At 34.8% G+C, this 22,377-nt stretch overlaps 1 protein-coding gene across 3 annotated transcripts in view; it reads right to left on the bottom strand.

Moving 5' to 3' along the window:
- Positions 1-3,615: 3,615 nt before the first annotated feature.
- ROCK1 (Rho associated coiled-coil containing protein kinase 1) overlaps positions 3,616-22,377 on the bottom strand; it is a 142,523-nt gene continuing 123,761 nt past the window's right edge. For 2 of the 3 annotated variants that reach the window (XM_040632674.1, XM_040632675.1), the window contains exons 26-33: positions 20,302-20,490; positions 19,043-19,202; positions 12,489-12,559; positions 12,192-12,280; positions 7,879-7,957; positions 7,459-7,720; positions 6,559-6,766; positions 3,616-5,138 (exon numbers count right to left, since the gene is read on the bottom strand). In XM_040632674.1, coding sequence (XP_040488608.1) covers positions 5,132-5,138; positions 6,559-6,766; positions 7,459-7,720; positions 7,879-7,957; positions 12,192-12,280; positions 12,489-12,559; positions 19,043-19,202; positions 20,302-20,490 — 1,065 coding nt within the window. In that variant the 3' untranslated portion in view covers positions 3,616-5,131. The remainder of the gene's footprint in view (positions 5,139-6,558; positions 6,767-7,458; positions 7,721-7,878; positions 7,958-12,191; positions 12,281-12,488; positions 12,560-19,042; positions 19,203-20,301; positions 20,491-22,377) is intronic. The other variant, XM_008690553.2, reaches the window with a different exon arrangement.

Below are 22,377 nucleotides of genomic sequence, written 5' to 3'. Positions count from 1 at the left end.
CAATTTCTTTTAATTCTTTATAGTTTCAAAGTATAGGTCTTTCTCCTCCTTGGTTAAGTTTATTCCAACAATTCATTACCATCTGATCAAACAGAGGAGATATTCATTTTCTTTGTCCTTCAGACTTTCTGTATGTTAAGTAGAATTAATGTCTTTCCATACCTCACAAAGTCCAAGTTACATATATTCTGAAGATAATCCACTAAGGAATTGGGGGTAGGGGTGGAGTTCAGGAAGGATAGACATCAATTGTTTACCATATGCACTTTTGCATTTCTTTAATTTATTGTAATGAACATAGATCTTACTAAAAAAAAATTAACATTAGGGGTGCCTGGGTGGCACATTCGTTAAGCGTCTGCCTCTGGCTCAGGGCGTGATCCTGGTGTTCTGGGATCGAGCCCCACATCAGGCTCCTCCGCTAGGAGCCTGCTTCTTCCTCTCCCACTCCCCCTGCTTGTGTTCCCTCTCTCGCTGGCTGTCTTCTCTGTCAAATAAATAAATTTAAAAAAATCTAAAAAAAAATTAACTTTAAAAGCATAAGATTTGGGATAAAATATACCTAGAACATTGAGTGCAGCTTTATACACACACATTATTCAACTAGAAATTTTGTGCAATAAACATAAAGAACAATTGTGATTAAGATTTCTAGCTATGGATTAAAAAGAAAAATCTCATTAGATTGCTTCTCAGAATATGACCATTTATTATAGTAATCTAATGTGAAAATACTTGACATTAATAATTATACTTATTTAGTACTTTTTAAATTTCTCTGGTTTATAATTTTCTTGGATGCCTTTATACAACTTTCAAGTGGATTTTATTTTATTGCAAATAATAATCATTAAAATTTTTTTCACGAATTGTTGCTAATATACAGAAAACAACTTATTTTTGTATATTTATCTTGTATCTAGTGGCCTTTGAACATACACTTAATTTGAATACCATTTTTAGAATTCTGTATATGAAATTATGACATTTGCAAATAGGTCCGTTTTAATTTCTGTTCACGTCTTACTATGTTTACAGATTGAAAGATAAAATTGTAAAGATATTAATTCTCCCCAAATTGATGGACAGGTTGAATGCAGTCCCCACTAAAATCCTGGCAGGGTATTTTATTTTTATTTTTTTGTGGAAATTAACATGTTTTTAAAACTTATATGGTAATGCAAAGGGCCAAGAATAACCAAATCAATCAGGAAGAAATATAAAGTTGGAGGACCTACACTCTAGATATCTTTTTTACAAAGCTACAATAATTAAAACAATGTGATATGTGCAAGGATAAATAGATTTGTCACCTTGTTTATGATACAGGGAAGGATAGTTGTCAATAAGTACTGTAGCATCAATAGGATAGCCATATCTGGAGGAAAAGGCAAAAAACAAAACCCTTGATCCTTACTTCACGTACAAAAATCAATTCCACTTGGATGACAGAATTAAATGTGAAAGTTAAAACACCAGGCTTCAAGAAGCTGATGTGGGATAATTATCTTCTATACACCTGGGGAATAGGTCGAGGTTTCTTAACACAAAAAGCACTAACTATAAAGGAAAAGATCAATAAACTAGACTTCACTAAGAATTTTTGTTCATTAAATACCACAGAGTTATAAAGCAAGTGTAGTAGATAGTATATGATGCCATTCACAATCAACTAATTTTTAAAAAGACATTGTCTTTATTTATCCAAATAGCTGCTAGTTGTGCCTTCTTTCTCAACAGGAAGAATTGTGGAAGTGTTACAAATTGAAAATTAAAAACTAAAAGCTCAAATTACCAACTCAGTAAGAACCAACACATTGACTTATGTGATTACTAAATTTGGTTATTATAGATTTTTTTTTAAAGATTTGAGATAGAGAGCAGAGAGAGAGCACACAAGCAGGGGTGGAGGACCAGAGGGAGAAGCAGGCTCCCCGTGGAAGGGAGCAAGACATGAGGCTTGATCATGACCTGAGCCAAAGGCAGACACTTAACCGACAGCCACCCAGGCGCCCGTTATTATGGAATATCTAATCTAATGATACGGAAACGAGCAGGTATTTTATTGGGCAGAGTTTGCCACGTTTAGATTTTTTTAAAATTTTAAATGAAGTTAGACAGGTTATTTTAAGCTGAAACTTCAAATAATGACAAAGAGACCCACAGTTTTCAGCTGGTGAATAAGGACAGTGGCTGTTTTCTTCTAGCCCAGAGACCCTGGCCTCCGCTCAAGCTTGTAGGTGTGGTGAATGGGCACGCTTGATGCTGAACCTCTTAGTGTGTCTTCCTAAAGTGGACAGAAAAGTAAAAGTGCATTTCCCAGATTTCCTTGCAGCTAGAGTTCTGGATGTGATTTAGTTTTGGACAAGCAGAGGTACCCACAGAAGACATAAGTGAGATGACGAAAATGATTTTTCTGGGGCAGTGTTGAGAGAGATTCCAGTGTTCAGACACAAGGTTCGTAAGCAACAAGAGGAATGGCTGAAAGCATCTAACCTGGTGTGGATTGTAGCAGGGCAGAGCAAAATACTGTAGCGAACCAACAGTAGTGTGCCTTCCTGATCCTGGCAGCCTCCTGGTCCTTGCCATGTTGGTACTCTATTTTTTTCTATTTTCTATTTTTTTCTATTTTTTTTTTTTGAAGATTTTATTTATTTGACAGAGAGAGTGTGAGAGCACACAAGCAGGGGGAGCAACAGGCAGAGGGAGAGGGAGAAGCAGGCTCCCCACTGGGCAGGGAACTCAATGTGGGGCTCGATCCCAGGACCCCGGGATCATGACTTGAGCTGAAGGTAGACACTTCACCGACTGAGCCACCCAGATGCCCCTACGTGGTTTTCTAAACTTAGAAGAGAAGCAGATTTCTTGGCTGACCTGGTTCTACAATGTGGCATTTAGAGTCATTCCTCAAATCTCTGTCAGTTCTTAAGAGTTTCATACTCAGGTCAATTTTTTTTTTTTTAAAGTCCTCTCCTTCTTAAACTAATTAGAATTAACTCTGTTCTCTGCACTTTACTGGACCTTGTACGGAGCCAAACAACTGTATACTAACAATATAGCAAGCAGCATGAGCTTCACACCCCGTCAGTTCTCTTTGCCCCCCAAGGAGATGCAGATGCAGAGTGGCCCGGGGGCGGGGGGGGGGGGGGGAGCACGCAGTGGGTTTGCATTTCAGCTGAGGAACCCGAAGTTTAGGGTATCTGAAATTTTTATAAGGAGCACAAGCAAATCTTCCAACTTCAGCTCTAGAGGGAGATATTATCTTTCATTATACTGGACAGTAAACGGACCTGCCTTTCTCTTGAGGGAGACATGATATTGTCCAAGGCTGCTGACTATAGAAATCTCTTCAGTAAAGATAGTCTAGAACTAAGGCTGTCAGAGCCACTGCTCACAAGACATAGAGAAATGCAAGAGACCCACAGAGAACTGTTTCCCAACAGACATTAGTCAACTTTTCAACTGTAGTCACTAGTTTTAGAGCCCAAACCAGATTTTCTTTTAAAAATTCACTTTAATCTATTTAACAAACATTTGTATACAGTCAGGGACTAATTTATAACATGGTTTCTATTCATTTCAGCCACGAGAAAACACCAGTCATTATTAAAGGTATCCATCCATAAATTACTTTTATTTCTCATTAAATGAGCACAGAGTCATTAGCATATTAATAACAGATATGTTTATTATTACATATCCATCAGTGCGGCTTTCAATACCACTTGAAACATGCATATCATCCTAGAGACGGATCAGTTTTCCAGTGCTTCTTATTTGATACACATTACTGCAAAGCCATTATAAATTACTGAGGAGGTATTTGGTTAAAATAATAAACAATAAATCATACTGCCCATATGAATCAACTCTTGTTACTGGACAAGAGTTTAACAGTATTTATCTGGTAATTCCTATGTTAACTGGAAAACATCACAGATGTATTGCCGTAATTTTCTTTTATATTGATGTAACCTACATATTTTGCAGAATTTTATAAAGTCATTCGTTATTGTAGCAGGTAGTTTAATGCAAAGATTGTACTCAATTGGTGAAGGTCCAACAAAACTAAATATTTTAAATTAAACCAATTATCAATGAAAAACCCACTGACACATAATTTTTTGAAAATATCTATATTTAGTCATGGCAGTAAAATAATTCTTTCAAATTAAGGCACTAAAAGGGCAATGCAACTCCCATTGAAAGTGTTCTAAGAATAATTTACATTTCAAACAGTGCATACATTTCTTACATGTTTGTTAACTTAATGTCTTTATCACTTAAAACCATAAAGAAATACATTACACAATTACAGAAATGATGTACCCCACAAAATGCTTTTAAAACTTGGTTCTTCTGTACAGTTAGTTCCTAACGTCTCTAGTAGTAAAATAACTCAATATGGCTTGGCAAAAATGCATAGATTAAATGTAAATTTTTATTTATTTTTTTGCCTTCTCCCATTCCCCAATCTATAAACGTGCTGAAACACATACAGTATTTTGTAAAGCATAATGTAAAATATTTATTCTCCATAAGTCCGCCGCGGGCAATCAAAAGTGAGGCTTTTAAATTCTACAGTGAGGGCACTGAAGTCAAGTGATGTCACTGCTTTCTTAAAATAGTTTTGTATAGTCTTGCAAGAGTGCAAAGACTGAAGTCATTTAAAAGAATTTCAGTTGTCTCATTTTGAGATATTTTCTTTACTCCTTCCATGAGCTGATCTTCATAGTGATGGCCATTCCACTTGAAAGTGAAAGTCCCTTCCTCTCACTCATATGAGGAAAACTGTGTTCTATCATGATTGACAGGCGTTTTCTTAGAAATTCAAAAAGGCAGCACCTTTTTAAAAAAATATATCTACCTAAGCTTTCCCCAATTGTACTTGCATTACATAGTAATAATTAATCTAATCTACCTGTAGGCAAACCCGCAATTAAAGACAAAAAAAAACAAAAAAACCCTCAATGTGCTTTTGTGCCAAAGCAAGGACAGAAAAATAGCAATCTTAACCCTGAAGCCTGTGATATTTGTGTCAAAGGAACAGCCTGTCTGCTCTGCATGGTTAAAGAAGCCTGGTTTATCAGGTAGCATTCCACATGATTCCACAAGGCGTTAGGTCACATGGTTAACTGCTGGGGACAGAAGGGGGGCAGAAAAAGAAAAAAAATTGTAATTAAAGAAATATACTCAGTTTAAAAATACAAGAAACAAAATTGCAGGGAAATGTACATATATATTATTATTATTTTTTAAGATTTTATTTATTTGAGAGAGAGAGAGAGACAGCACGAGAGGAGAGAGGGTCAGAGGGAGAAGCAGACTCCCCACTGAACGGGTTGCCAATGCGGGACTTGATCCATGACCTGAGCCGAAGGCAGTCGCTTAACCAACTGAGCCACCCAGGTGCCCATACATTATCTTTATATGTGATTAACAAATACACAAAATTTGGAAAATAGGAAAAAGAAAAATATATTTAGCATTATTTTCTTCTTACTTCTACTCTATTTCAAACACATGGTGTTCTTTTTTGGTTTGCTTTTGTTTTTTACAAAGCTATAATTCAACTTTAAATAATTTCGGATACAGCTTTACCCTATACAGGAGAGAGGCGATAGCACACTGGCGTAGCAAGGCGGCTGAAGAGTACAGAAGGTGTAATGCCTGTTAGGCATTTCAAAGAATTAGACTCTGTTATTGATAATAGGGAGTAAAGAAATGGGATGAATTAAAAATGGTTTTAAGTCTGCGTGGAAGACTTGAGTGACATTAACAGAGCGGCAAACAACGTTAGGTCCCAGCTTCTTTTAGATTAAAACATTCCTCTTAATATAGGGATTAAACTCTAGGAAAGTTGGTATTTGGTACGGGAGAAAAAACTTAGGCTTTAGAATGGATAAAAATAGGTTTCAACCCTGACTACGCCACTAGCTTGATGTGTGATCTTGTTGAAGCGGCTTAATTCCTCTGGGCCTCATTTATTCGTGTATACAATGAGAACTTCATGAGGTATCTATCATAACTTCTCTTCAGGAAAGGGTTTAATTATGTTCTGTAATTGTTTATTACAACATATAAATATTTTTGAAAAATTCAAATCCAGTTAAAAAAAAAAAGAGGGGGATACTTAACTGGGAAGTTTATTTGCAACACCATCATGACTGATACCAAATAATTTTGATTAAAAAAACGTCTATGCCAACATAGGTGAATTTAAAGAAAAGAAGAGCAAAGTTTTATATGAATCTATTTACATTTAAAAAGGGTGGCAAACCACAAGGTGTTTAAAACATTAAGGGCTAAGTATGTGTCATGTATACCAACCAATGACAGTAAAATCTGACATGGACCTGGAACTAAATATGACACTTATAAATATTATTAACTTCAAACAGGAATCGAACTAATTTACAAAGTCATTTTAAGTCATATTTTATAAATATTTAGCTACACATGATGCCTTCTATAGGGAAAATAATTAGATTTTAGATTTCAACATATATTAACGAATCACTTTCATGCTGTCAAAGAGGTTAACACTGCAATCTTTACCTAGTTTTTCCAGATGTATTTTTGACCACTTTTCGGAAAGACTGATTTGCAGCAGATCTTGTAGAAAGCGTTCGAGGGGATGCACGAACAAAACCAGAAGGTGGATTCTTAGGGATCTTCTTTACCAAATGTGTTACCCACTTTTTTTGTTCATCCTGAGAACACGCTAACAGCAGCATATCTCTTGCTGATGTTACATCATAACTTACTATGTTAAAAAAAAGAAAGACACAAAGTCATACAATACCTAAAATGGCTCTATTAAAGCACAATTTTATAAGTTCTTAAAATTTTGAAAGATTTATTATGCTTAATTAAGCTCGGACAATATCTCTTTCTCCTTATAATTAAGGCTGAACATTTAAAAAGAAAAAATTAGTCACAAACTATTAAGAAAAATAAAGTAAAAACAGAAACACAAAAAATGCAGAAGTGAAAGAAATTAATGTATTCTTAGAGGATAAGTTTCTTATCTTAAAATAGCTATTGCCTGTATTCTTTCCGTCAGGCTACCTCTGCTAACCTAGCGCACATTTTGTCTATGACCCAGCATGTTGGTCTAGGCAGTGAAAACCAGACAAAAAGAAAACAAGCACAAAGTAAAAACTCACGGAGGAATAATACAGTGGAACTCACTGATAGCCCTTCTCTCCAATTTAGAGTAATTTCTTAGAGGTATGTTTTTTATAAGGGCGTAATTCTCTTTAAAAACATTATGTTCAAAGCAAAATCTGTAACTGTGAAATGACAGCTGCATGTTGCTCCACCATGTCAAAATATTACTTCTTACAGCCTCTTTTCAAATTGGTGTAGAAAACGCTACACTTGAAGAAGTTATTTAAATGGGACTTAATTTTCTAATTTTTTAATAAATTGAAAAAAATTATTTTTATGCCTTACCTTTACATGGAGAAATTAAGTCCTCTTTCTTATCTAAGTGATCTCTGTGGCACTTAACATGGCATCTTCGACATTCTAGGGCAGGAGGTGGCTTAAAAACATGCCAGAGAGGTTTGGCACAGGCCTCACAGTTGGCAGGAAAGTGGTAGAGTGTAGGAATGAACTCATGGCCTTTGTGGTTTTGAAAATTAGTCTTTTCAGCTTGTTGTACTGGTTCCATCTCTACATCTTTTCTACATTCGCCTTCATTTGCATATAGTATCTACATTAGGAATGGTAAAATGAAGATTTTTTAAAGTCTTAATTTGTACATACAAGTTTCAAATGTATAAAAAGCACTGGTGTGTTTGTATTTACTGCATAAAATGCACTTAGTACTTAAGTAAAAGATCTTCCAAAATTAGAATTTATGGCTTTTACCTGGAATATTTTAGGAATTTCTTCAGTTTCAGCTCTGTAAACATCTCCTTGAGTTACTGGTCGAACGTGAAACAGTTTACTAAAATGAAAATAAGTATGATACAAGCTATTATAAAAACTCATCTACAGTAAAAGACAAACATTTCATTAAAGAAGACATACAGATAGCAAATAAGAACATGACAAGATGTTCGACATCATTACTCATCAGAGAAATGCAAATTAAAATCACAGTATCACTACACACCTATCAAATTTAAAAACTAAAAATAGTAATAACACCAAATGCTGATGAAGATGCACAGAAACTGCATCACTCATACAATTGTGGCAGAAATGTAAAAACTGCAGAGCCACTCTGAAAAACAGGATGGCAGTTTCTTACAAAACTAAACAAACATATGCTTAACATATGACCCAGCAATTGCACTCCTGGGCCTTTATTACAGAGAAATGAAAATTTATATTTATACAAAAACTTGTACATGAATGTTCATAGCAGCTTGATTTATAACAGCCAAATGCTGAAAACAACCCAAATGACTGGTTAAACAAACTGTGGGATAGTCATACCAGGGAATACTACTCAACAATAAAAAGAAACAAACAACTTGGATGAATCTCAAGAGAATTATGTTGAGTGAAAAGAGCCAATCTCAAAGGTCACATACTACTTGATTCCATTTATATAACATACTTGAAATGACAAAATTACAGAGATAGAGAACAGAGAACAGGTAGCCAGGGATCAGAGAGGGATGGAGAAAGGGCACTTGTTATGGCCACAAAAGGGTAGCAAGACGGGTCCCTGTGATGGAACTATTCTGTATTTGGTCATGATCACATGAATCCATGTATGTGATAAAGGCATACAGATTGGAAAGAAGTACATGATTCTATTTGTAGAAAAGTCCTATGGAATCTACCAAAAAACCCAATAAAACTAGTAAGTAAACAGCAAGATTAGAGGATTCAAGATCAATATATAAAAATGAATAGTACTGGAACAACCAGATATTTGGAAAAACACACACCTACACATTCAAAACTAACCTCAACTGCAACCTCTTACCAAACACAAAAGTTAAGTTTTTAGATTAATCATAACTTAAATGTAAAGCCTAGAACTATAAAGCTCCTAAAAGAAAACACAGAATAACTTTACAACCTTTGGGCAGGCAAAATTTCTGAGACTACAAAAGGCTATAATTCTTTTAAAAAATTGATAAACTGGCTTCCATTAAAAGATACCATAAAGAAACTGAATAGGCACATATAAATTTATATGAAGCTCTAGAATAGGCAAAACTCAGTAATTAAATTCAGATCATCTTTTTCCCCCCTGAGAAGGGGTATAAGTGGGCTTTTAGGGTGATGGAAATATTCTTCATCTTGTCATGGGTAATAATTACATATAGGTGTTTACAACTGCCAAAAGTCAGTGAACACAACACTTAAGATGTATGCATTTTATTACATAAAAATTATACTCAATACAAAGGTAAAACAACCAACTTTCATCAATCTGAAAGTATTGAACTTTTTTTTTTTTTAAAGATTTTATTTATTTATTCAACAGAGATAGAGACAGCCAGCGAGAGAGGGAACACAAGCAGGCGGAGTGGGAGAGGAAGAAGCAGGCTCATAGCAGAGGAGCCTGATGTGGGGCTCGATCCCAGAACGCCGGGATCATGCCCTGAGCCGAAGGCAGACGCTTAACCGCTGTGCCACCCAGGCGCCCCTGAAAGTATTGAACTTTTGAAAGTTGAAAGATGATGCCTTTAATATTAGTGTTTATGTATTATTCCACTGAAGTTGATCATTTAAATTTTCACAACTACTGCTTCTTTAAAACATTAGGAAACCAAAACTATGGTACTGGCACAAAAACAGACACACAGATCAATAGAAGAGCATAGAGCCCAGAAATAAACCCATACTTTTATGATCAATTAATCTACAACAAAGGAGGCAAGAAAGCAAAACAGGAAAAAGTCTCTTCAACAAATGGTGCTGGGAAAACTGGACAGCTACATGCAAAAGAATGAAACCGAACCACTTTCCTTCACCACGCACAAAAATAAACTCAAAATGGATTAAAGACCTAATGCGACCTGAAACCATAAAACTCCTAGAAGAAAACATAGGTAGTAATCTCCTTGACATAAGCCATGGAAACATTTCTCTAGATAGGTCTCTTTGGCAAGAGAAAGTAAAGCAAAATTAAACTATTGGGACTACACTACCAAAAAAGCTTTTTAGACAGCAAAAAACAAACAAACAAACAAACCATAAACAAGACAAAAAGACAACCTACTGAATGGGAGAAGATATTTGCAAATGATATATGCAATAAGGGGTTAATATCAAAAATATATACAGAAATTACACAATTCAACAGCACTCTCCCCAAAAAAATCCAATTAAAAATGGGCAGAGGAGGGACACTTGGGTGGCTCAGTTGGTTAAGCATCTGCCTTCGGCTCAGGTCATGATCCTGGGGTCTTGGGATCGAGCCCCACATTGGGCTCCCTGCTTAGCAGGCAGTCTGCTTCTCTCTGTCTTCCTCTGCCCCTCCCCCTGCTTGTGCTTGCTCACACACTCTCTCTCACTTGCTTTCTCTCTCAAATAAATAAATAAAATTTTTTAAAAAATGGGCAGAGGACACGAATAGACATTTTTCCAAAGAAGACATACAGATGGCCAAAAGACACACGAGAAGATCCTCAATATCAGTAATCATCCGGGAAATGCAAATTGAAACAAGATATCATCTTATACCTGTCAGAATGGCTAGAATAAAAAATATAAGAAATAACAAGTATTGGCAAGGATGTGGAGAAAAGGAACCCTCATACACTGCTGGTGGGAATGCAAGCTGGTAGAGCCGCTGTGGAAAAGAGTATGAAGGCTTTCCAAAATATTAAAAATAGAATAGCCATATGATCCAGTAATTCCATTACTGGGTTTTTACCCAAAGAATATAAAAATACTAATTCAAAGGAAAATATGCACCCCTATATTTATCTCAGCATTATTTATAATAGCCAAGATACGGAAGCAACACAAGTGTACAACCATAGGTTGAATAGATTATTCAGTCACAAAAAAAAAGAAAAAAAAAAAAAGAAAAAAGAAATCTTGCCATTTGCAACAACATAAGTGGAGCTAGAGAGTATAGTACTAAATGAAATAAGTCAGTCAGAGAAAGGCAAATACCATATGATTTCACTCATATGTGGAATTTAAAAAAACAAAACAAATGAACAAAGAAAAAAAGAGACAAACAAAAAAACAGACTCTTAAATATAAGAGAACAAACTGATGGTTACCAGAGGGGAGGTGCGTGGAGGGTTGGGGGCAATAGGTGAAGAGAATTAGGATTACACTTATTGTGACGAGCACTGAATGATGTATGGAATTGCTGACTCACTACATTGTACACCTGAAACGAATATAACACTGTACTAAGTTAATTATACTTGAAAAAAATTGGGAAATAAAATTTCAGTACTCTTCGGTAGTTGCTTAATTCTTTTTATATTCTAGCTATAACTGACTTCACAAATGTTTAATTCCAAAGGAATGGCAATACTTCATTGTAAGTTTATATTTTTCATGAATAGCACCCACCACATTCACTTTGAATTTATATCTTGTTGCATGTTTCACCTTTTCTACTACTAGTGTGTTATGGAACGGTCTTACCCATCTTTGTACAATCTATAGCACCCATGATGATATAGGCAGCAGTGCTTAAGAAATGGTTTTAGAATGAATACAAAGGAAAAACCCTAAGCTTATTAAGGCCTCTATTAAAAACAAAAGATACATTTCCTTAAGAATGACTACATAATTATATACAGTACTTTTGAAGATGCCCTCAGAACCTAAAACCAATAAACATTTGAAATAAAAAATTTGTCTTTAGAATACATGAATCAGCTATGCAAAATTTTCCCTCTCACATTTTGCTAAAGATTTAATATAAAGTTTTAAAGTTTGTTAAGAAAAGTAGGTAACATCATTTAAATAACAAAATATAAACTAAATTCTCAGTCTAGGGGTGCCTGGTGGCTCACTCGATTAAGCATCTGCCTTCACCTCAGGTCATGATCTTAGGGTCCTGGGATGGCGCACGTGCATAGGGCTCCCTGCTCAGCGGGGAGTCTGCTTCTCCCTCCGCCCTCCCCCTGCTGGTGCTCTCTTTCTCTCAAATAAATAAAATTAAAACCAACCTAAATTGTAAGTCTAAAAATAATTATCATAAGTTAACATTTAACTGATTTAAAATTCAACCAAAGGCAACTTACTCTATGTCCAATACCATGGATGGATTGGATTGTTCCTTATCTTGTTCATCATTATAGAACAAAATTTTTTTGCTGCTTACCACAACATACTGAAATGAGAAAAAAAGGGGAAGATATATATAAGCAATATTAACTTGGTTTAAAATGATAAGCACAGTACTTGACATTTATGTCTAAAGTGTATTGGATTAATCTGAGATCAATGCTAATAAGAGAGCAGTTAAAATACAAGTTCTATGCTTTAAAAGTAAAATATATAACAGAATATCAATTAGAAAAAAATGAGGCATATAATACCTGTTTCTTCCAGCCATATCGTTTGATATTTCCTCTATTTGGTATTGAAAGCCAACCTTCAATTCTTGACTCTAGGAGAAAAAGAATACACAGTCTTCAGTCTTAAGTTGTAACAAGAGGGAAAAGCTGTTACAGGTTGTCTGATAGCATGCAGCAACAGGCATTTGAACACAGCTAAATGAATAAGTGCTACAATTTGCTCTTCCATGCTTCAATCACACAAATCAACTTTAATGGCCATACAAATATTGCAGAAAAAAATCCCAAGCCACTTTTCCCATAAAATCAACATTTAGTACTCAATTATAAAAGTATGAAGTAAAACAATACCCTTAAGAGCCAGGCAAGACTGGAATGGATTGCAGCTTAAATGGGATATGATACAGAAGACTTTAAATATCATTTGACACTCATAAAAATACTTAGCAAAAAAAAAAAAATATGCAGCAAGTGGAACAAATCAGAGCGATGATTTACACAAGAAAGAGCAAGCAAAAGTACAGAGAAGTGTCCTATTACTCACAGAAGATAAGAATAGAAGATAAATAAATAAGGAATGCAGGCAGAATCAACTAGATATAAAGAATAAGAGACAAGCATTTTATTTGTTTTCTCAGCACAATATTCTGATAAACTTTTTGGTAAAACACCGACAATAATTTCAATAAAACTGTCCAAATCTGGTTGGGGGGTACTTAATTCTAGAGTTAAGTTCAAATGCAATTCTTACCAAACGAAAGAGATATAAATAAAGTCTTTTAAGTATGTTATACCAGAATTTAATAAACAGCAAAAGAACATAGAATTGAGTTTGTCAGCTGCTAATATTTTAACCAGTTTGTGCATACCAGAAATTCCCTGACAAATTCAATCAAGGCATTTAAAAATAAATATTACTGTTTAAAAATAATTAATGTTTATAATTAATGTTTATTAGAAATAACTGGAGGAAAAGGGGACTCTGTCAGAAACGATTATATCAGGTTAGAAATAAGAGCATTTAAGTATTTTATCTATCTTATTATATCTAAGACACAATAAAATAGAAAAGTAGCCAATTTTCAAATATAATGCTCAAATCATGACCCTAACGGGAATATATAATGCCCTTCTCCACATAACTTAAACTGCTGTAAAACATTGTAGAGTAATTATAACAACAATATGTAACATTTACTGAACATTTATGGCTCAACATGTGCTTTCCAGGTAACATCTTGCATTTAATCTACACATTATCCCATGAATATACGATATTATATTCCTATGAATACAGGATAGGATAGCTTCTACTTTCATTCTCCATTTACAAATGAAGATCCTAAGGCTTAGAAAGTAAAATGACTTGCTCAAGGGTATACTCTATCAGTAACTGTCAAAACTGTAGCGTTTACCCTGGCAGGCTAATTTTCTGAGCTTGTGTTCCTAGAACACAATGCTACTCTGTCCTTTAACTAAAAAGCTTTGCTGTTAATTGAATCGGAAGTAATATTCTTTTTTTTTTTTTTTTTTAAGATTTTATTTATTTATTTGACAGAGAGAGAGACAGCCAGCAAGAAAGGGAACACAACCAGGGGGAGTAGGAGAGGAAGAAGCAGACTCCCAGCGGAGGAGCCTGATGTGCGGCTCGATCCCAGAATGCTGGGATCACGCCCTGAGTCAACGGAATATTCTTGTTCCAACTTCTTCCATGCACCTAATGTCCTTTGCGCTTTTGTTATTCCCCTTCATCTAAATTGTAGTTGTTAAGGTGGATAAAATAACGAGAAGCCTGAGCTCAAAATGATCCTCCTCTTCTCCCAACTTTTCTCTTAGTTGCTGTTACTTAGTTCAGCAATAATTATTTTGTCTCCTTAGGTAGTTCCTGGATAAGTTTTGTAAGATCAGGGACCATATTGTAACACTATTTTTATACACCCTAAGACATCTGACACACAAGAGTAGGTAGGTACTTGAAAAATATTTGTTATTTTACAATTCTTTTTTTCCCCCCTGAATTAGCCAGTTAAAGTCATCCTCTGTAAATAATGGTTATAATTTAAAAACTGAAGGGCAGTTTCATATGAAATAACATGCAGACGGTTGCTAATCACTCACAAATATTCCATCTTATAAAAGCAACAAGTTATCCCTAGGAAAATTTCCCTTAAGTGTGCCCCAAATTGCAGCTCTTACTCCTCCCAAGTCTATTTAATACAAGCAATTCCTCACAAAAAGGATGTGAAAGTCACTGAAATCTTGACATTTATATAAAATTGTGTATGCCAAAATACCCCAACCCCCAGTTATTTCTCTATGAGAATAAATGCCAAAATTATTTATGCTTTATGGCTCTAAGTTTGGATTAACCTGTCGATGTTTTAATATATTTTCAATCGATTGTTGTAGGTTATGACTTTGTCATTTCAGTGTTCCTACAAAAATTTTGTATGTCAAAGGCATTTTATGAATCAAATAAGCCCAATTATATATTTGCTCTCATTTAAATTAAATGAAGAAATTTGGAACTCGAAAAAAGGTGCTCAGGATATGTGAAGGTTTTTGCCAATTTAAAACACTGGTGTTACAGGAGAGAATTTTAGTTTTTCCTGGTAAATTCCCTTCAGAGAAACAGATGGACTAAGCTTGGGATAAATTAAAAAATACATACAGCTTCTCCTCTATTTCCTTTACTTTCTCCTGTCTTAGATACAAGTTAATACATTATATATATACATATATATACATATATACATATATATACATATATATGTATATATATGAACCTCCTTTAAAACAATGACACTTTTGACCTATATGGCAATCTGAAAGTATAATGTTTTAAATTCCATCTTCTACATCACAAACATAGGAATCAGCTTCTCCCGGTAAATAAATGTTGAGGACTTTTAACTCTAGACTATCATCAATAATATGCTATAGAAGTACAAAGTACAAAGCAACTTGGCTCCAGGTTTTATGTTTGTAGAGCAATTTTAATGTACCAAAAAATTTTAGATATGGATTACTGCAATATCAACAATTGATTCCTTTACCTAATAAGAGACGAAGAGGCTAACTATATATAAATCAATATCCAATACAGCCAGTTTAAACATCAAAGCTAACTGCTGAAGGCTACCAAAGTTTACCTGGATAAACACATACTGCTTAAGAAACACAGCTAAGGAACCATCCCAGAATATTTTAATTATATTCAGAAATGATATAAAAAATGAAATTAATCAATGCTCAAGAATTCAGATGCAGTATCTCCAAACCATTGATTAGATTTGGGCAAGTCAGAAGCTCTCATATACTCAAATACTTGGAAACACACTAAGAAATCCACTATTTACAGGTTTAAATTACAGAGACTGAGATAAAGCTAGATGGAAAGAGAATGATGCAGATAATCCATAAGATATAATGAATATTGATAGAATGTTGATATCAAGTATTTTTCCTAGTGCTTCATCTACTTTTACATTCTTTCAGATTATCAGGTCAATGGTTCAAAAGAACAAGGGAGGAGAGGCAGTTATCATGTTAGTCTTTTTGTCATCGAGGCAACAGGCAAATCTTAACCCAAGTGTAACCTTTATATTTATAGTGTGCTAAGACACAACTTGCAACAGAACCAAAAGGGGGATGAAGATATAAAAGAATTAGGAGACTAAGAGTGATTTTAAGAACTTCAAAGTAATGTACGACAGATCATCTTTTTCTAAGTTTTCTTAGAACTGGGGAACTTAGAGATTTCATCTAGTTAAGGACAAGATGACCACTAAGAAGGTTATAGAGGCTTAGTTCTAGATAGACATGATAATTACATGAGAATCTTTATATTGAATGATGAAATCCATAAGTCATATTATCAGTTCATCCACCCAACTTTTTTTTTTTTAAGATTTTATTTATTTATTTGACAGAGAGAGAGAAAGAGCACAAGTAGGGGGAGTAGCAGGCTGAGGGAGAGGGAGAAGCAGGCTCCCTTCTGAGCAGAGAGCCCGCCATAGGGCTTGATCCCAGGACTCTGGGATCATGACCTGAGCAGAAGGCAGATGCTTAACCGACTGAGCCACCCAAGTGCCCTGATCCATCCAACTTCTCGGGGAAAAAAAAAGAAAACAAACAAAAAAACCATGTCAAGACACCTGGGTGACTTAGCTGGTTAAGCATCCAAATCTTGGTTTCAGCTCAGGTTATGATCTCAGGGTCCTGGGACTGAGCCTCACCTCAGTCTCCCTCTCTCTCTGCCCTTCCCCCTGCTCTCCACCTGCATGTGCACTCACGCTCTCTCTAAAGTAAATAAATAAATCTTAAAACAAAACAAAACAAAAAAATTTTATCCCATCTAATTGGGATAAAAATATGATCCATATTTCAAAAGGCCTTTATTTTAACTGTTGAATAAATGTATTCCATTCAAAGTTCTCTCTTTTCAGCCTGTTGTTTAATTAACTAATTTTCTAAACTAAGTAAAATTGATCATTAATCATTATCTTCAAAAATTTTAGATACCTGAATCATATGTAACTCTCTTAAATTAAGAGTGACTATCATAATTCTTTAACAGTTCTTCCTAGATATGACTGCAAAACCTTAACTTTATTTGCCCATGCCCATTTTTAAGTATCTAGTAAATGGTAGATTTAGAACAGATTTTCAATTTACCAGCAAAACATCTGACGCAAAAAGGGGTTAAAAAAAAAAACACTGATAAAGATTATCCATTACTTTCTACATACAGTATGAAAATTAGCACTATAGAGATCTTTGTATGTAAAGTTTCAAGACTAAGAAAGAGCACGGTAATAAGAGAAAGGGATACCTGACTGGTCTCCTTTTACAGCAATGAAGAATGGCCACCAGTATTATTTTTTCCTTCATTTGGTCTGAACTTTGAAAACCCTAACAACAAAATCTCTGAAAATACACAGCTATTTTAAGTAATACAACTCTGAATGGAGCCAGTAGCAACATTTTACAGCTTCTTTGCTGACTGATTCCTAAGTGGAGTTTTTAGGTCAGGATTCTGAAATCTAAATGGATCCCTAACTTAAGTCTGCCAATCAAACCATCTGATCATCCTCTGAGTTTAGCTTTCTTGAATAAGCCAGGACGGCAGACAAAACTAATCACCTGCCTCCTCTGTAGATGTGCCCCAAACTCATCATTCCATTCAATTTTTTCTAAATAATATTCACCAATAAAGTCTCTGAAATGTTTAACTTAATACAAAGAAAACCAAGGCACACATAGTAAGACATTATAGTCAAAGTTAAAGGGAAATGGGTGGAATAAAGACAAAAAACCTGGTCAGGATATTTAAATAGACTAAGAATTCCTTTACTAAATAACTCAAGAAATAGCTTGGGGTTAATGAAGAGGGACTCTAAGCTACAATTCAGTTCAACAATCTGACGAATGTAGCCAAACACCCCTAAAAGTTATACTCTGATGATTAAATCTAACTTTTGAAAGATTTTCGAACAACAGCTGAAGCAAGAGGTTCTTGTTAAATCCAAAGTGATCCTCTGATAAAAGACATGCACCTACAAAATTCTCAAGAGGCGGGAGGTTTCAGAAAACCAATAATGGGAAAACAGAAGGAACTCCTTGACCATTGTAATAAGAAATTTCACTCCTTGCCCTTCTCAGATATCTGATTTGGGGCTAGCAAAGACACAAAAGAAGGAAGGCAGAGGTTACATGGTATACAAGAGTTAAATCTAACACATTATTCAGGAAATACACAAATTAAAATCGATTTTCAAGTTTATGACCATGTGAACAAAACTTTCAAAACCTTGAACAAAGGATATTTAGTATGTCAATTGTGTGTGTGCATAAGTATTTATACCTTATTCATTCCTAAATTGAACTTATGTGTACTGCTTACGTCTGTTAAAAAAATATAAATGTACTATAACTTACACTACAATAAACCCAAGAATGGTATTTATTTTTTAATTTATTCTCTACTGGAAAAAAAAAAAAGACAGAAAAAAAGTCCGAAATCCTACATACTCACTTTTGCCTTTAATTGACTCTGCCCCCTCACTGCATCTCTCTCAATCCTTTTTATCTATTTCTCTAAATTTGAAACTTAAAGTCTGACCAAAGTTTATCATAATACATTAGAAAGTTCTCTATATAGGCTGCTGTGGTTCTGATCATTAGGCACAGTTCTTAGTTTTTGCACAAAAAAATACAAAAACAAAAAATAAACATTAAAGAGCTGCTACTCATGAAAACATATAATTTTCTTTAAATAGTGAAAGGTATAAGCAGCAGCTTCAACTTTCACCATGGAGTTAGGCGTTCATAGGGTCATAAAGTTCTTCAGATTTCTATTCTGGTAGAGCCTCTCAGATTTATTTTAATAGCCTAAGATTTCTTTTGACTGCTTTTATTCTATAAAATGCAAACATAATCAGACTTTGGTTGTCAGAAACAAATTTCTTAAGAGGGATCCATGGAAAAAAATGACAAAGGGTAGAAAGCTAAATGAAAGAAACATAAGTTTCCATGGCATTTAAGCAAACCTGAATGAATAGAAATATTCTTACCTGGAAGGTTTCCATCAGTTTCATCAGCACTAGGAAAACTAGCAACACTTGTAGAATCCGAAAGGTCCAAAAGTTTAGCACGCAATTGCTCAATATCACTCTCTTTGCTAGCCAATTGCATCTGAAGCTCATTCTTATGTGTACATTCTTCTACCAATTGCTATTTTTGAAAAGTACCAAGATAATACAAAAAAAATCAATATCAAATTTCCAACATTAAGAAATTAAGAATTAATGGAACTATAAATGATACAGAATTTAAAATTGCTCTTACTAAAAAATTACTGTAAACTTCATGAATGCTCACTACTAGATTCTGATACAATTGTAAAAATGCTCTTCCACAGTAATGCGTTGCTTGGGTAACCTCCTTTTCTCCTTGCTATAAACAAATTTTTTGTTTTTATTTTTTTCAATACAAAGCAGCTGGGGCACCCAGGTAGCTCAGTTGGTTAAGCATTCAACTCTTGATTTTGGCTCAGGACATGATCTTAGGGTCGTGAGATCGAGCCCTGCATCAGGCTCTGTGCCGGGCGTGGAGCCTGCTTAAGATTCTCTTTCTCCTCTTCCTCTGCTGTGCCCCCCTCCCTCTCTCAAAATAAATAAATAAATATAAAGCATCAAAAAACGAACATCAAACACCTGTTAAAACAATAGGAAATGCTTCTATGGCTCCAAATGAGAACAGTTTAAAAGATACAGAAAGCTTCCCGGGAAGGTAAAACCATAAATGATAGTCAGTGCTTGTATCCAAGTCAGTCTAAGTCCAGAGACCATGTTCTCAATTTTGTGCTATTAATGAGGCAGGAAATATCAAGAAAGTAGTTTGATATTTTGATTTCTGAAAAGTGAGTCCTGATTAGAGAAAACAAAAAAAAACTATAATGCTTCAAATCCTCTATCTCAACTATAGTTAATACTATCCTAGTCGTAACTCCATTTCAGTGTAAAGCCAAAGAGGCAAACCCTTGGTTGTTTCTCTCAATGCAGCATCTCTAATTAAGCAAATGCTAATGGGTAAAAATTACTCAAATTATCATGGTTAACAGGCAACAGACTAGCTTTCTAGTTTTTCAAGGTCACGGTTCATATCAGAGTAATAATGATCAAATTGTGGAGACTACAAACCTGAACATGCATTTTTACACAAAAAAATCTAGATAAGATCAATAGATAATAGGTATAAATAGCAATGACAAATTAAGAAAATAATCCTACACACACACACACACACACACACACACACACACAAACCTTACCGCTTGCATGTCATTCAGTTCCTTCTGATGTTTCACTACCATCTGGTTGAATTTCTCTCTTTCTTGGTTGAGTTCCAGTTGCAGCTTTCGATTTTCCTTTTCTTTCTTTCTCAAATCCTGTGTATTAGCTTTCTTTCTATCAATTTTAAAATCTTTCCGATTCATTATTTCTGCCAACTTGTTAACAGCCTATTAAAATATTAAAATATTATTAATAAAGATTTATATCATAGCCATCTAATTTAAATCTCCACTAAAATATATTTTTTTCCTTCAAAATCAGGAAGCAGGACTCTGTGTATGAGAATAAGAACCTAATGAAGGTTGGGACATGATAACCGGTAGCATGAGTGACTATTATTGTTTTATCTCGTTCAAATATAAGAACCAAATAGGCTTGCAAAAATCCATTTATCATTCAACAATTATTCAGCACTTGTTATACTGTATGTAGGCACTTTGATTGGGACTAGATAGAAAAACAGAATATACGGGGCGCCTGGGTGGCACAGGTGGTTGGGCCTCTGACTCTTGGTTTTGGCTCAGGTTGTGATCTCAGGATCGTGGGATAGAGCCCAGGATCAGGCTCTGCGTTCAGTGTGGAGTCTGCTTGGGATTCTTTCTCCCTCTGCCCCTCCTGCTTGTGCTCTCTCTCTCAAATAAATATATCTTTTAAAAAAAAAATAGAGTATACAGTTATGCCCCAAAGGCATCCTAGTCTGGTGGAGGAGCCAGACAAGCAAGCATTATAGTACAGAGTGTTGAGAAAAAAGAAAAGAGGCAAGCAAGAATGCTATGGGAGAAGTACCTAACTGAGACTTGGGAGGTCAGGGATGGCTTCCTGATGTACCAGCATATGTGTCCACATATATTTCTTAAAAAGACAAACAGGATTTGGATAAGCAAAGAAGAAACAGTATTAAATAGAGTAGTCAAGGAGAGCCAAAATGGCATTACAATCAGATGAAACAATACACAGGCAATAAGACCCAAGATAATTTTTTTCCTTTAGACAAGTAGGAAAGTAAGCAAACAGAGTACCAGACTAGGCAATACTGAGGTCCTTTTAAATGTGAGAGGGAACGTAAATGTTAGTTGAGGCCAACCCCTTTTGCCAGAGCAAAGAATATATTCAAAATGAGACAGAAGTGTTAAAAGCATGTGACATTAAGCTACATAAACTAAAACATAAGTCATGGTATTTTCTGCAATGATGTTAAAAAAACAAAAAACAAAACCCAAAGATTTTTCCATTAAAATAGAAAAAAGCCTGAGCCACTATCATTTCCATGTAGATTTGGTCCTACCTAGGATGAGAAGCCCATAAATTTTTTAATGCAGTAAAAACTTAACTTCACTGAACTTGTAATACATATTCGTTTTCTTCTAATATTAAATCTAACATTTATTACAAGAAAAATCAAATTCAGAAATATATTATGAAGGAAGTGAAAAGCACTCTACCAAAGTCTCTTCTTTCAATCTGCTGGGTGTATACCCTTCTCAACTTTTCCCTATGTATATAAGCTGATTACAAATATACTTAAATTTAAAAATGGAATCATGCTGTACATTCTGTGCTGTGACTTGTTTAGATTTGATACTGTATCATATGCAATGGGAAATATTATTTCCCCATGTCATTATGTATATATATCTATTTCATTTACTTTATTAAAAAAATTTATTTGACAGAGAGAGAGAGAGAAGCAGGGGGAGCTGCAGAGGGAGAAGGAGAAGCAGGCTCCCCACTGAGCAGGGAACCTGATGTGGTACTTGATCCCAGGAGTCGGGGATCATGACCTGAGACGAAGGCAGACACTTAACCTACTGAGCCACCCAGGTGCCCCTATTTATTTTTAATGGCTCCTTTGTCATTTGATTTGTCAATATTATGATTTGTCAATACTATGCTGATGGGTGGCTGGGTTAATTTTACTTTTCATCATTAAAAATAATATTGTTGCAGTAATTACATTTGTATATATTTCTTTTGAGCATTTTTAGAGTTTTTTATATGGGATAAATTCCTAAATGTGCAGTTACTAGGTCAAAGAATATGCACATTAAAAATGT

The sequence above is a fragment of the Ursus maritimus genome, unplaced genomic scaffold (assembly GCF_017311325.1).
Source record: "Ursus maritimus isolate PB19 unplaced genomic scaffold, ASM1731132v1 scaffold_18, whole genome shotgun sequence".
In the NCBI taxonomy this organism is placed as follows: Eukaryota; Metazoa; Chordata; class Mammalia; order Carnivora; family Ursidae; genus Ursus; species Ursus maritimus.
Note: the sequence above shows the minus strand (reverse complement) of the source record. Positions and strands in the feature narration are given on the sequence as shown.